The 16,159-nt window shown below is 42.7% G+C and overlaps 1 protein-coding gene and 1 long non-coding RNA gene across 2 annotated transcripts; one reads left to right on the top strand and one right to left on the bottom strand.

Annotated features, from left to right (window-relative positions):
* Positions 1-306: 306 nt before the first annotated feature.
* On the bottom strand, positions 307-814 carry LOC127132717 (uncharacterized). The gene is made up of 3 exons (XR_007806805.1): positions 762-814; positions 568-649; positions 307-443 (listed from the first exon to the last, which is right to left on the bottom strand). It is a non-coding gene; the product is annotated as an uncharacterized LOC127132717 (long non-coding RNA).
* A 12,552-nt stretch (positions 815-13,366) lies between these two features.
* Positions 13,367-15,187, top strand: LOC127129772 (UDP-xylose transporter 2). Its single transcript, XM_051058899.1, has 3 exons — positions 13,367-13,430; positions 13,874-13,974; positions 14,676-15,187. The coding sequence occupies exons 1-3, from the start codon at positions 13,367-13,369 to the stop codon at positions 15,180-15,182; spliced, it is 672 nt and encodes a 223-aa protein (XP_050914856.1). The 3' UTR covers positions 15,183-15,187.
* Positions 15,188-16,159: the final 972 nt, after the last annotated feature.

Here is a 16,159-nt window from a genome sequence, read left to right as displayed (position 1 = left end):
AAACAAGTGAGGGCAAGGAATTGAGTGCAAATAGTGGGATTAAAACTTATAAGGCATTGAACCAGAACATGAGACAAAGGACTCACCTACCAAACTATGAACCAAGACAATCTTACAATAGCTGTCGTAGCAAGGCCAAAGCAAATGCCTGCATCAGGTCATGCAATAACTATTCCTAAGGGCATTCCACAACATCTAGCAGTAAGGCAAACTAAGATACCAGACCTGTGATACATCCTGCTATTCCAATGCAATAGAAGTCAATGAACCTACCTGCTACAACAAGGCTACAGTGCAATCAGCATGTAAACACTGCTATAAAATTCTGGAAATTCAGCAACATTGAGACTTAACTGAACATGTTCACAAGTTAGTAACATCAACATTCTCCCTACCATGCCATCATGCACAGGCCAAAATTGAACCAAATGTATACCATAATCCTGCACCAAGCAAAAAGATGCAAGAAAACATGAGCTAATGGCTAAGTCGAGATACCTTGATCATAACTACATGGCATTTGATTTTGACCAATTCAACTAGTATTAATCCTGTAATTATCAGTACCATTTTATATTTGAAACACATGCCTTGCTTGCCTTGCAACACCATGACTGTACCAACTTGCATCAAGCCAAACCACCAAAACCTGTTTCAAACTCAAACGGAACCATGAAGTCCCAAGCAACTACAGCTAACAGACCTGACTTGCAGCAGTACCAAGATCTCAAAACAAAATCAGCAAGAGAAATGAACATTACCCTCTGTAATAAGATGTTAAACCATGAACAAGGATGCATCAAACCAAGCTCTCCATTTTTCATTGCAGTAAAAAGGAAAAATTAATTACCAAGCAGTAAAAATTCAAGAAATTCCCAAATTGGAATAGAGATGAAATTCAAGGAAGAAAGCGAAGGTTCAGATTACCATTTTCGAACCTAGCATCAAAGAGGTCAATCCAATTTCTGAGCATCCAAAGTGCTTTGCAAAGTTACCTTTCTGGAACAGCAAAGACCGATTCAAAACCCTAAGCTGGGAGAGCATAAAAAGGAGAAAGAGAAATCAGTAAAGGGGGGCGACGATTCGAAATAACAACGGAACTTGGAGGCAAAAATCTCAAGCAAAGAAAACCCTAAAATCCCAAGACTGATTACCTGGAGGCCAGCGTTTGCACGTCCTACACCGCCACCACCGCGACACTTTGTAAGAGCTTCTTTTCTCCTTCTTTTTACCCTTCTCATATGCTTGTTGTTTGAAAATATTTGTGAGAGTTGAGAGAGAATGTTTCTTTGAGATTGTGAGCCGAGAGAGCGTTTGAGTGAGATTGAGGGTTAGGAGCGCGCTTGAGAGAGAAGTGTAAGGTTGGGAGAGAAGAAAGATCGTGAGGGTGATACCGGAGGAAGACGAGCTTCTGTCATCTTCTTCTTCGTTTCCATTTTCTTTTTTTTTTCTTTTTTCTTTTCTTTTCTTTTTTTAATTAATTCATTTTCTTTTTGTTAAACAGAGATAAATAAATAAATAAAAACACAAAAATTTGTAATATGTTTAGCATTTTTTTTTATTACATAGTGTATATTAATGTTGTTTAGTTTAGTTAGGCTGTCCAGTAACATTAGCCTATCCCCTCTTTTAATTGATTTGTTTTCTAAACTATCTCTAGCTAGTTCTGTTTATATTCCCAAGCGTTTGCTAAAATGATAACTGATCATAAGTGGTCTGGTGGAGAAGGGCAGTGTGTATGTTCTTGAGTGGGGTGGGTTCAATACTCATGTATGGCTTCTTTTTTTGGCATTTTATTTCTTTTAGCTATATTATTTTTTCTTTTAGCATTTTAGTTTCTTTTTATGTTTATGCCTTTATTACACTCATATGTTCATTTTGTTAATAATGTAAAGTTGTTGTATTTTAATTTAATTCAAAACCATTTTAAAACTATAAAAACCATATTTTTCTCGATTTAATATCGAGCCCATTTTCACACCCTTGTAAGTCGATTGCTTTTTAAGCATCGCCATCAATCTCGCATAGCTTACTCTTGGGCTTCCTTACAATGAGACATGTCCCTTACACTTACACTCATACATTGTTTAATGCTTCATTATTTCATTCTTTAATTATTTGATTCGATTATATACTTGTTTATATCTTACTTGTTTGATTAACTGTGGCCTACTTGTATGGTGTATGAGGCATGTATTATTATTGTTTGTTTGCCATGAACAATCCCCATTCATAACAAATGTGTCCCTCTCCCATGAAATGTATAATATTCTTTCATTCTTCATCCATCTGTAAATACAAGAATTAAAATGAACATTCGATAACCATTTCAAAGCAAGATCAAAACCTCGATCCAACGTCGAGTAATCATTTTCTCAAAACCTAACAGAACCAGCACGTATTCATCCACCCTTTTGTAAGTCGATTGCTTTATGCATCGCCATCAACCTTGTAAGCCGATTGCTTTATGCATCGCCATCAACCTTGTAAGTCGATTGCTTCATGCATCGCCATCTACCCTTATCCCTAGCACTTCTCCTTGCTCCATTCGTTGATTCTTGTTCCGATTAGGTAGCACCCATTAGATAGAACCCTTTGTATGATAACATAGGTAGGATTCCCATATCCTTTTGCATGATAACATAGGTAGGATTCCCATATCCTTTTGTATGATAACATAGGTAGGATTCCCATATCCTTTTGTATGATAACATAGTTAGAATCCCCATTTTCTCTGCATGCTAACATTAGGTAGATGTTCCCATTTGTAAATCCTAACACTTAAGTACATATTGCATGACAACTCTAGGGCAGAGCTTCCCCCACTTCTAGACCTTTCCGAGCGTCTCCGATCTTGTGGCATGTAGTCCATCCTATTGCAAAGAGGTAACTGCCTAAGACTCGATTCAGCGAGCTGCGACACCCACTCTCCTTTGACACAACTGGTGTCCTCCTTTGTAAGTCCATATTCAGATGGCAATCCCTATAAAGGGGAACTACGTTGCTCTGATCCTCATACCAGATGAGGTACGTAGGCAGGAGGTCGTGCGAGATCTCTCCGGGCACCCTTTTCTTTTTTTGAGTGTGTTGTGCTTGCCAGCTATCAGGCTCGAGTTCCCGACTCCCTGTTAGTCTGTGTGTTCACTCTTTTCCTTTTCTTTGTGTGTGTTTGCTTGACAGCTAGCAGGCTCGAGTACCAGACTCCCTGTTAGCTTGTTTGTTCAACTTTGTTGTTGCTTCTGACGATTCAGCGTCCGGTTAAACCCTTTGTGTGTGTAGGAGTCTGACATAAGTCCAACGATTGGCAGTTGGTTTCCTGTGTGTGTTTGTTGGTTTGGAGTCCGATGTAAGTCCAGCGATTGGCATTCGGTTTCCATGTTTGCCTGTTTGTGTGGAGTCTGACATAAGTCCAGCGATTGGCAGTCGGTTTCCTGCGTGTGTTTTGTTTGGCGTCCCTATGTAGCCGAACTACGGCAACTCTGATTCTCATGTTCAGATGAGATACGTAGGTACAAGATGCGATGTCTTGCCGAGTTTGACTAACGACTAACAACTAATCCTTGTTTTCTTTCACCCTTTTCCTTTTTTTTGAGTGTGTTTGCTTGACAGTTGCTAGGCTTGAGTTCCTGACTCCTTAGTAACTTGTTGCTTGTTTCTTCTTGCGTGTGTTAGGATATGGATGTAAGCCCAGCGATTGGCATTCCGTATCCTATTGTTGTGTGCTTGGAGTCCGGTATAAGTCCATCAAGTGGCATCTGGTTTCCAGTGTGGTTTTGTTTGGTTCGGAATCTGATGTAAGTCCAGCGATTGGCGTCCGGATTCCATGTTTGCCTGTCTGTGTGTTTGTTTTGACGTCTCAGCGTCTGTGCGTGTGTTTGTTTCGGCGTGCGTGAGCCGAACTACGGTAACTCTGATTCTCATGTTCATATGAGATACGTAGGCACAAGACGCGATGTCTTGCCGAGTTTGACTAACGACTAACAACTAATCCTTGTTTTCTTTCGCCCTTGTTGCGATCCTTTCTCTCGCCCTCGTTGCGATCGAGACCTTCCCTTTCTCTTGCCCTAGTTGCAATCGAGATCCTCATTCCCGTATTTAGTTGAACTACGTTTTGCTCTGATTCTCATTCCCGATGAGATACGTAGGCATAAGACGCGACGTCTTAGCGAGCACACATCTCTTTCACCCATAGGTAGCCGAGCTACGAAGACTCTGATTCTCATTCCAGATGAGATACGTATGCAGTGGATGCGACATCCGTGCGAGTCATTTTTCTGTTGACCCTTTTAGTAAATAATACATTAGATAAACACACACCCTTTAGACAAGAAACAAACAAGAGTGGATCCCGTAGAGTACTACGGATGCGTAGGGGTGCTAATACCTTCCCTTCGCATAATCGACTCCCGAACCCAAGATTTGGTTGCGAGACCTTGTCTTTTCCTTTCCTCTCTTCAGGTTTACTTCGAGCGTTTCCTTTCCCTCCTTTGGGATAAATAACGCACGGTGGCGACTCTTCTGTCATTTCTTTTCTCGCCGGTTGTTTTTTTTTCGCATACTATATTTTTCAGGTTGCGACAGCTGGCGACTCTGCTGGGGAGTGTATTTCCCTAAGCGAGTCCCTCCTAGCTTTTGTAGGTTTCTTGTTTGTTGGGTGTTTATGCTTTTGTACAGTCGTTTACTTTCCGTATTTACCTGCTCTATCTTATTGCATTCATGTACATATGTTTGTTGTATTTGTGGGTTCTGTGGGTTGTTTGTTTATTGGGTTGGGACTGTTCTATGAGAGATAAGCCCACTACCCAGGCTTGAGTGTACACATAGGTGTTAGAGTGGATAGTCATGAGGCTTGCGTGGCGTGTTGCTATGTTTAAGTCGTTCATGAGACCCACATTCCAGACGAGGTTTCTGTTGGATATATTTTGTCCTATGGGTGTTCCATAACGACAGATATTCCTTTAGAAATCGTCGACTCTGGTGACCATTTCCCGAGAACTCAGTCGAGGCCTCTCCTCCGAGACGCGTTTATGTTAGCTCTGGTGGGCGCATTCTCGCTGCTCAATCCGAGGACCCCGAGACTGGGAACTTGCTTTAGGATATCCTGTTGAGGGGAGTCAGCAGAGGTCTTTTATCCCGTAATAATGCCAAACCTTCAGTGGTAAACGTATTATTCTCGACTGAAGGGCTGAAGCTGACAAACTTCTGTTCTTAGAACCTACCAGTGAGGGGCGGGCTAAATTCAGGAAAACCTTAACCTCCAACCAACCCGGTTTTCTGGAGCAGAGTTTTGATCTTATTCTTCAGTGGGTTTTCTCTTCAGACAGTGCAACCCGACAGTTGTCCAAGCAGATACAGCAGTCCTGATTTCCATGTCACTGCATTGCATCACATCATTCTGCATTCATATCATTTAACACATATTTATCTATTCCCAGGGGTTCATATCTTCTTCTTGATTCTAGTCGGGATTTTCTTCTTACACTGTTTATCAAATGTGAGACTGGAATCAAGGGGGTAGAATGCCCTTTGGAATTGATAAACATGTCAGTGCATTTGCATATCCCATAACATGTCACAATGCTGGGGCAGTCTCTTCAACTTTACATCAGAAGGTTAAATTCCCGGTCAATGGAAGAATTATCACCGTCTGTGATGAGGAGGACATACTGGTAAGTAACCTGTCTACCTTCAAGTACGTAGAGGTAGAAGGTGAAATTCAAGAGACTCTCTGTCAGGCCTTTGAGTCAGTTCAGATCAAGGATGCAGCTCCGGTGGAAGGGGCTAAAGCAGGAGCCCCTATCTCATCTTTCAAGCAGGCGCAAGCCTTGGTGGATTCAGGTGTTGCTCCCGGTTGGGGACGTCTGCTGGAGTTACCAATGAAGGACGACAAGTTCGGGATTGGGTATCAACCAGCGCTGACTTCTACAACTTCAGCACTTCAGACTCGTCAGGGGCCGATTACTTTCTCCAGTGCTGGCGTCATCCAATATGGCCAGATCTCTGCGATCAACGATGAAAATGGAGATAGTGATTGCGACATCGACAACTGGGTGCGTCCGAGGATCCCTGGTGAAGTCATCAACAATTGGTCTTCCGAGGAAATTGTCCAAGTCACTCTTCTAGAGGAGTAATTTTTCTTTGTTTATTCATGCATGTCCAAGTCTTACGTTCCGCCCAGGGCGTAATGACTCATTGTAGGGCTCATCTATGTGAATACCTGCATTGTTTATCATAAATGAAGGACGTCTTTTGCATTCAAACATTTTGTTCACTATCTTTCTATTTTTACAGTTTTCAAAATTTCAAAAGAATAAAAATATTTGGCAATGTTTTGTTTAGTTTTCACTCACTGTTCACACTCATAAGCACATACCATCACTCATGCAGATGCACATCACCGGATCCTATTGATAACGGTTCTGCTATGGCTCGCTTCGACTTTGAAAATCCAATCTTCCAAGCTGAAGAAGAGGGTGATGAAGACTGCGAACTCCCTGAAGAACTTGCCAGGCTGTTAAAACAGGAGGAAAAGGTCATTCAACCGCATCAAGAGTCTACTGAAGTGATTAATCTCGGCACCGAAGACGTCAAGAAAGAAATCAAGATAGGGGCTGCTTTGGAAGATGATGTGAAGAAGGGGTTGATTGAACTGTTGCAAGAGTATGTTGACGTCTTCGCTTGGTCTTATCAGGACATGCCGGGGCTTGACACAGATATTGTGGTACACCGTTTGCCTCTCAAAGAAGGTTGTCCTCCGGTCAAGCAGAAGCTCAGAAGAACAAGACCAGAGATGGCTGTCAAGATAAAGGAAGAAGTGCAGAAACAGTTGGATGCAGGGTTCCTAGCGGTTACCAATTATCCGCCATGGGTCGCAAATATTGTTCCAGTACCTAAGAAGGATGGAAAGGTACGGATGTGTGTCGACTACCGGGATCTGAACAGAGCCAGTCCAAAAGATGATTTCCCATTACCTCACATCGACGTTTTGGTGGATAACACGGCTCAGTTCTCGGTATTCTCCTTCATGGATGGCTTTTCTGGCTATAACCAAATCAAGATGGCACCAGAAGACATGGAGAAGACAACTTTCATAACCCCATGGGGCACCTTCTGCTACAAGGTGATGCCGTTTGGTCTGAAAAACGCTGGGGCAACATATCAACGAGCTATGGTGACTCTATTCCATGATATGATTCATCATGAAATCGAGGTTTATATGGACGATATGATTGCCAAATCTCAGACAGAAGAAGAACATTTGGTGAATCTGCAGAAGCTGTTTGAGCGTTTAAGGAAATTCAAGCTGAGGCTTAATCCGAACAAGTGCACTTTCGGGGTGAGATCTGGAAAATTGCTGGGTTTTATTGTTAGCGGAAAAGGGATTGAGGTGGATCCTGACAAAGTGAAAGCAATATAAGAAATGCCTGAGCCAAGAACAGAGAAGCAAGTCCGTGGTTTCTTAGGAAGGTTGAACTACATTGCAAGGTTCATCTCTCACCTAACGGCCACGTGTGAGCCAATTTTCAAATTGTTGAGGAAAGATCAGGCTATCAGGTGGAATGACGATTGTCAAAGGGCTTTTGAAAAGATAAAAGAGTATTTGCAGAATCCTCCTATCCTTATGCCTCCAGTCTCAGGGAGACCGCTGATTATGTACTTGACAGTACTCGACAATTCTATGGGTTGTGTTCTCGGTCAACACGACGAGACAGGTAGGAAAGAACATGCCATCTACTACTTGAGTAAGAAGTTCACAGATTGCGAGTCGAGATACTCAATGCTTGAGAAGACATGTTATGCACTTGCATGGGCTGCTAAGCGATTGAGACAATACATGCTGACTCACACAACCTTACTGATCTCCAAGATGGATCCAGTCAAGTATATATTCGAGAATCCAGCCCTCACCGGAAGGGTTGCTCGTTGGCAAATGGTACTGACAGAGTACGACATCCAGTATACATCCCAGAAAGCCATCAAAGGGAGTATTCTGTCAGACTATCTTGCTCAGCAGCCGATTGAAGACTATGAGCCGATGAAGTTTGATTTTCCAGATGAAGACATCATGTTCCTCAAGATGAAAGACTGTGAAGAGCCGGTTGTTGGGGAGGGACCTGATCCAGACGAAAAGTGGACTTTGTTATTTGATGGGGCCGTCAACGCCAAAGGAAGTGGAATTGGCGCTGTCATTACTACTCCGAAAGGTGCCCACATGCCTTTCACCGCTCGTCTGACTTTCGAGTGCACCAATAATGAAGCTGAGTACGAGGCCTGTATCTTGGGTATTGAGCAAGCCATTGATTTGAGAATCAAGACTCTGGACATCTTCGGAGATTCAGCTCTAGTGATCAATCAAGTGAATGGTGATTGGAATACTCTCCAGCCCACTCTGGTCCCCTACAGAGATTATACGAGAAGACTGTTGACTTTCTTCACAACAGTAAAGCTGTATCATATACCTCGTGATGAGAACCAGATGGCAGATGCTCTTGCTACTCTATCCTCCATGATCAAGGTGGTTCGGTGGAACCATGCTCCTAGGATCGATGTTATGCGCCTTGATAGGGCCGCTTATGTGTTTGCTGCTGAACTGGTAGTCGATAACAAGCCCTGGTATCACGACATCAAATGCTTTCTGAAGAATCAAGAGTACCCTGCAGGGGCATCCAACAATGACAGAAAGACTTTGAGAAGATTGGCAGGCAGTTTCTTCTTAAACAAAGACGATGTGCTGTATAAGAGGAACTTCGACATGGTTTTGCTCAGATGCGTGGACAAACACGAGGCGGACATGTTAATGCAGGAAGTTCATGAAGGTTCCTTCGGTACTCACGCCGGCGGACATGCGATGGCGAAGAAATTATTGAGAGGGGGTTATTACTGGATGACCATGGAATCTGATTGTTTCAAATATGCTCGGAAGTGTCATAAATGCCAGATTTATGCTGATAAGGTGCATGTACCGCCGAATCCTCTGAATGTGATGTCTTTGCCGTGGCCGTTTGTGATGTGGGGCATTGACATGATTGGAAAGATTGAGCCGACTGATTCCAATGGGCATCGCTTCATCCTTGTTGCCATCGACTATTTCACCAAGTGGGTCGAAGCAGCATCGTTCGCGAATGTCACCAGACATGTGGTTGCCCGTTTCATTAAGAAGGAAATCATGTGTCGCTATGGGATTCCCGAGAGAATCATTACTGATAATGGTTCCAATCTCAATAACAAAATGATGAAGGAGTTGTGCCAGAACTTCAATATTCAGCACCACAATTCTTCCCCCTATCGTCCTAAGATGAATGGTGCTGTTGAGGCAGCAAATAAGAACATAAAGAAGATTGTGCAGAAGATGGTCGTTACGTACAGAGATTGGCATGAGATGTTACCCTTCGCCTTGCATGGGTACCGCACTTCAGTACGTACATAGACCGGGGCAACCCCTTACTCCCTGGTGTATGGTATGGAAGCAGTCCTACCTGTTGAAGTGGAGATTCCTTCTCTAAGAGTCCTGTTGGATGTCAAGCTAGATGAAGCTGAATGGATTCGGACAAGGTTCAATGAGTTGAGTCTTATCGAAGAGAAGCGAATGGCAGCCATTTGTCATGGGCAATTGTATCAGAGTCGGATGAAGAGAGCCTTTGACCAGAAAGTGCGCCCTCGATGTTTCCAAGTCGGAGATTTGGTGTTGAAAAGGATCCTTCCTCCTCAGACGGATCACAGGGGCAAGTGGACTCCTAACTATGAGGGATCGTATATCGTCACCAAGGTTTTTGATGGTGGGGCCTTAATGCTTGCAACGATGGATGGTGAAGACTTCACTTCCCCTGTGAACTCAGACGCAGTTAAAAAATACTTCGCATAAGATAGACCCGCTGGACAGTAAAAAGAACAGTCCAAGCAAAAATGGGCATCCCGACGAACCAAGAAAATGAAAAGGTTCGGGCAAAAGTTAGGGACTAAAATTAAAAGATTGTACACCCGGTAAGTTGAAAACCTGAAAAGGAAACTTAGGCAAAAATGGGTATCCCGGTGGATTGAAAACCCGAAAGGGCGATCCAGGCAAAAGTTAGGGATTAAGCGAATGACTGCGTTCTGAGTTAGTTCTGAATTTCATCTTGTGTCGATGACTGGAAACTTTTAAAAGGAAGAAAACAATCTAATCACCTTTTCAGAAGGCTGATCATCTGGAAGATCTTGAAGACGAGCGGGTCATAGCAGAATTGGAACCCAATAGAAATCCATTTCACATTGCCATTAGATTAATTTATATTTTATATTTTGTGCAATTACCTCTTTCCAGGGATTGCTTCCTGATGTAAATGCCTATTCAGAGGCTATTCAATCAATAAAATCATGTTATTCAGTACATCTCTGTGTTCATTTTCATTTTACTGTTTTGTTTGCAAAAATGACGTCCGAATTTTTGATAAACATTGCATCATGACACATAAGGGCTTTACAGGTACATGCTCAATAAACATTTAAAATTGCTGTAAATTTTAAGTGCTTTGGATCGTCTATTCAGAACAGATACCCTCGGGGCATTTCCTTAAAATCCCCTGCAGATGACCGTGAATATCTTCCCCAGTGAAGTCACCAACAGACAAATCCGGTGTCTTATCCCTACAGAGCTGATCAGAGTGTTGGATTCTTCAATCCCCAGCAGTTTCTCACTACGGTGCTTCTCAAGCATGTGTTTCAGACTATACACTCCCTAGTAGAGTTAACAGTGTCAGACTGTATATCCCCAGCAGAGTTAACAGTGCCAGACTGTATATCCCCAGCGGAGTTAACAGTGCCAGACTGTATATCCCCAACGGAGTTAACATGTGCTTCAGACTATACACTCCCCAGTAGAGTTGACAGTGCCAGGCTACACTCCCCAGCGGAGTTGACAGTACCAGACTGTATCTTCCCAGCAGAAGCAGCTGCTCCTTAGAGTTCGATGCCAAATCGAGGATTACGATCCCAGATCGATGATCTCTTTCCTGGAAGTATAACCTCGGTACCGTATCGGTGGTTACCCCCTCCTGCTGAGTCACCTCTCGTAGATTATGGTTTCCAGAACCACTATCACTTCCCCCAACAACAGGTTGGCAGTGCCATTCTCTCCCCAGTCAGAGTCTCGGTATTTCGTTATCGTCAGAACACCGCGCGGTCGGTTATTTCCCCAACGGGATTCCTTGCTTCAGCTTGGCATTTTCCCCAGCATTTCGCATCCCTGCATGTAGAATCATATTGCATTGCATCCTCCCAAATCGCGTAGCATTTCCATTCTCATGGAGCATTACGCCATTGGAAAATTCAAACATACGCATGTAAGCATAAAAACATTCTCGGCATCCCAAGTGACAAGCCAGAAGTTTGTTTCCAGTGCTCAGACTGAAGGTTGTTCATGACTTATTATCCCCAACATGGGTCATTGGCCCACACACCGCCTCAATTATCATTTTCCCTATTTCTGCCGATGCTGACAGGCATGAAGTTTTCCGGTATCCAGGCCGAAGTGGCATTCAGGCCAGTTTTTTTCCGGTATCCAGACCGAAGTGGCATTCAGGCCAGTTTTTTCCGGTATCCAGACCGAAGTGGCATTCAGGCCAGTTCCCGGTATCCAGACCGAAGTGGCATTCAGGCCAATTTTTCGGTATTCAGACCGAAGTGGCATTCAGGCCAATTTTCCGGTATTCAGACCGAAGTGGCATTCAGGCCAATTTTCCGGTATTCAGACCGAAGTGGCATTCAGGCCAGTCTTTCCGGTATCCAGACCGAAGTGGCATTCAGGCCAGTTTTTTCCGGTATCCAGACCGAAGTGGCATTCAGGCCAGTTTTTTCCGGTATTCAGACCGAAGTGGCATTCAGGCCAGTTTCCGGTATCCAGACCGGAGTGGCATTCAGGCCAGTCTTTCTGATATTCAGATCGAAGAAGTTTCCGACATTCAGGTCGATGCAACTTGTGGCATTCAGGCCAGTTTCCGACGATCAGGTCGAAGTACTTGTGGCATTCAGGCCAGTTTTTTCCGGTATCCAGACCGAAGTGGCATTCAGGCCAGTTTTTTCCGGTATCCAGACCGAAGTGGCATTCAGGCCAGTTTTTCCGATTTTCAGATCGAAGAAGTTTCCGACATTCAGGTCGATGCAACTTGTGGCATCCAGGCCAGTTTCCGGTATTTAGACCGAAGTGGCATTCATGCCAGTTTCCGATTTTCAGATCGAAGAAGTTTCCGACATTCAGGTCGATGCAACTTGTGGCATTCAGGCCAGTTTCCGGTATCCAGACCGAAGTGGCATTCAGGCCAGTTTCCGATATTCAGATCGAAGAAGTTTCCGACGATCAGGTCGAAGTACTTGTGGCATTCAGGCCAGTTTCCGGTATCCAGACCAAAGTGGTGTTCAGACCAGATTTCCGGTGATCAGACCAACATTGATACTCTCATTTTCCGATGCTTAGTGTTCAGACTAATGTGCGGCGTTCAGGCCAAGGGTATTCCTGTGTTACCATTTATTTTGGTATCCAGGTCAACTTTCTAGTTCGGTATTCAGGCCGATTTTCACCGTACCAGACGGATTCTTCTTTTGAGATTGCTTCTTTGTCGATTCTGACAGGCATGGTTAATTATTTCATAGGGATTCAGGATCAAAATCCGGGTCTTCTTAGTATTTAACCATCTCCCACTATGATCATATGAAGAATATCCTGCTTCATATTCTCTAGTTGAAGACGTTTAAATAGGGGCAGCTGTCATACCCCGATTTTGGTCCTAAATTTTTATGTTTGTTTGGCATGCTTGGCCTAACCTTACTTTGGTTTTATATGAGGATTGGTTTTTGATCCAAAGTCATGGTGTTGTGATTGTGGATACATCTATGGTCTGGGTCATCTGAACAACCAAGTTTCTTGTGTTTCCAGCCACTTGCCAGTCATGTTATTGATTCATGGATACTATGCCAAAACCCTAACCTTATGGTCTCATTTCATGGCTTTGTTCATGTACATTATCACTCAAGTTATTTTTCAAAAATCCGAGTCACAAAAACAAAACAATTTGGAAACCAATTTCAAACCATTTCAATCCATTCCATGTCATTTTAAACCATTACATTTGATTCTACATAAGAAAATACAAATTTGACATTTTTGACCAATTGTTGACTTTGGTCAACAGTTGACTTTTTGGTCAACTTTGACCAAAGTCAACCCAAATTCCCCAAACCCTAAAATTCACCCATAATTGTCCATTGAATTCCATTTACAAGAAAAATACAAAAAATGAACTTTGACCAATTGTTGACTTTGGTCAACTTTGACCAAAGTCAACGCAACCTCTTTGCATCCCTAAACCCTATCTAGTGCAGTCTTTGACGAACAATGGACGGAAACGAAGAAGATTCTAGCTCTCAGGTTATTGAAGTTTACAAGCATGAGGAGAAGTGTATCAATTCTTGCACAGGAGATGAATCCGTTGATTTTTTTATGGAAAACCTGCTTTGAAAGCTAGGACTGGTAGATGGAGGAGTGCATCGTTGTTGTTAGTGAATCAAGGACTGATTGCACTGGCTTTCTCTGGAGTTGAAGCAAATTTGGTTCTCTTCTCAAAATTAGTATTGAAACAAACTAATGTTGAGGCAGCAAGCACATTTAGCATATGGATGGGAACCACTTATTTCTTCTCTTTAATTAGAGCTTTTCTTAGTGACTCATACTTGGGAAGATATCTCACTTGCATCATATTCCAGTTTGTTTTCATCATAGGCTTGGTGATGTTATCCCTGTCAGCTCACTTCCTTTTTTTTTTCCTGAAACAAACGGAGTGCCATGTGAATCAGATATTCAAAATCAGTTTCCATTTATTTTACATATCAATATACCTAATAGCCCTAGGAAGTGGAGTTTCTGACCCTGCATTACCAACTCTTGGTGCTGATCAATACCTTAAGAAGAACCGATCACCATACTTAAAGGTTGTATCAGCGATGGTGAGCAATGATCTCTTGAGCCTTGTGAACACTAGGCCTCTAAAGTTCTGGAAGGAAACCCTTGCTATTCTTTGCAGTTTTGCTCAGAGAGATGAATGGACTATGCTTTGCGACACACTTGCTTTAAAACTCATAGGGGCTGGCAATACAGAATCTGCAACTCTTTGTTATATATGTGCTGGAAATATTGATAAAACAGTTGAAATTTGACCAAGGAGCTCAATAACAGTTTAACCCTTATTGTTGTCACAGCTTAGGTCACATCTTGCTTTGCAACAACATCACATCATCATCATCATGCAGGAAATGGCCATGGATTAGCATACCATCCATTGGTACCTGTCATAGAACAACCAAGCTAATCCTTTCAAATAAGTTTTTTAACCAAGGCACAGCAGTTAGACATGCCAAATGCAGCCACCAAGGTCCTGTAGCTAGCATGGGATAGTGCAGAAGGAGTCGTGTGCAGCAGAGGTTTCCTTCACCAAATGCTTTTGTATCCACACTATGCATATTTTTTGCCAAACAACATGATTACCGGACCTGCATCAAAACAACAGTCAGCAGTCAGGTTGCAGTGAAAACAAACCACCCTCCAAGGTATCAACTACAGTGAAGCATCAATGCACCATGACACTACCTTGTTGTAGGTGCTAGCCTGCTACTGAACAAATCATGTTTCAGTCATAACAGTTCCATAGTCCACCCAGCTTCTTTATCAATCATGTCCATACCAAGCAACAACCCTGTTAATCTCTGGTCCCTATCTGGATAAACTTTTGACCAGTCAAAATGTATTTGCTTTCAAGTACACAACGCAAGCGACGGTTTTCATAGTTCTTTCATGCCTCATCTCAATTTCTGTCAATTTTAGCACATTTCTTGTAATTGGAAAGACATCTCCAGTCACCTATCAGGTTCTTGGACACCTAAAGACATGCCTTGTATTGGCATTTGGTTATACTTTGCTCCACGATCCATTCAGCTGGAGAAACATCATGGGTATTCTGTTGGCCATGGTTGGGATGATTCTATATTCTTACTATTGTACTCTTGAGAATCAGCAAAAAGCCGTTGAAGCTGCCACACTAGCATCCCAGGCAAGGGAAGGTGAATCTGATCCTCTAATTAATTTGGAAAAAGGAACCAGCGCTGTGACTGACAGTGTTGGACATATGTCCCCTGTATGGAGCAAAGACAAAGACTAAGATGTTTATGATCTATGTTATTCATTGTGGAGAACAGTTATAGTTTCTATAGAGGGCATACCATAACCGCATGCTATAAAAATCAATCAGGAAATGGACATTGAACCTGCTGCAAAACCAAGACAGAAACAGTCAGCCATGCAATGCACTCAAGGCAATCATAACATAAATCACAGCTTATGGGATACATAAATCAGTATGAATGGGCATGGAACTAGCTGATAACAATTTGATCTTACATATGGGAATTGAAACCAAGCCATGCAGCCAAGGTTCTTAGTGAAAGCAGGCAAGTTGTTCAGTCCAAAACAGCATGAAATAACTTGGCAAATGCAATCCATCATCACCAAACAACATGACCACCAGATCTGCAATAAAAGAATAGAGACAAGTGATTTGCAAGGCATTGGAAACCTAAACCTGTTGACTAGCTGGAAGCAACAATTAACCAAACCTCTCAACCAAGTCATAACCAACAAGAAACACCATCAATGCACAAGACATGAAGTGTTGTTGACATACCATGAAACTAAAGCCTTAAGTTTGTTGTCAATGTCCAAGTCATAATCTGTTCTGAGCATAAGCAAGCAGGACCTAATGCGAAATTGCAGCCAACATTGCCTAGCTGAAAGGTCATCCTACAATACAAAGACAGCCCAACAATTATCCAAAAGCTCACCACAAGACAAACAATGTCCTACAACATGAAGCATGCCAACTCAAGCACATGGTTTTTTTCCTTGCATTTCAATAAGAAATCAAACCATGCTTAGCCACTCACCTGCTGAACTGAAAAATGATCCAACATGACATTGCAAGACCAAGTGAGCAGCAACATTACACCTTCATCACAATGTGCACACCTCAAAGCCAAACAGTTTCCAAGCTTGCATCATAGGCTACCAGGGCTAGACCTTAGCTTGAACATGATAGGCCAAGTTCATGTTGCAGCAAGAGAAACAAGTGAGGGCAAGGAA

This window comes from Lathyrus oleraceus, chromosome 3 (genome assembly GCF_024323335.1).
Source record: "Lathyrus oleraceus cultivar Zhongwan6 chromosome 3, CAAS_Psat_ZW6_1.0, whole genome shotgun sequence".
Classification (NCBI taxonomy): Eukaryota; Viridiplantae; Streptophyta; class Magnoliopsida; order Fabales; family Fabaceae; genus Lathyrus; species Lathyrus oleraceus.
The sequence above is the reverse complement of the archived record's forward strand: the minus strand, read 5'-3'. Positions and strand labels throughout refer to the sequence as shown.

Bases quoted from the DNA above. Each gene is read 5' to 3' on its own strand.
- LOC127129772 (XM_051058899.1), top strand. From the start codon at position 13,367: ATGGACGGAAACGAAGAAGATTCTAGCTCTCAGGTTATTGAAGTTTAC. The intron at 13,431-13,873 runs GTATCAATTCTT...TATACCTAATAG, and splicing joins TTACAAGCATGAGGAGAAGT to CCCTAGGAAGTGGAGTTTCT. The intron at 13,975-14,675 runs GTGAGCAATGAT...ACAGTTCCATAG, and splicing joins TAAAGGTTGTATCAGCGATG to TCCACCCAGCTTCTTTATCA.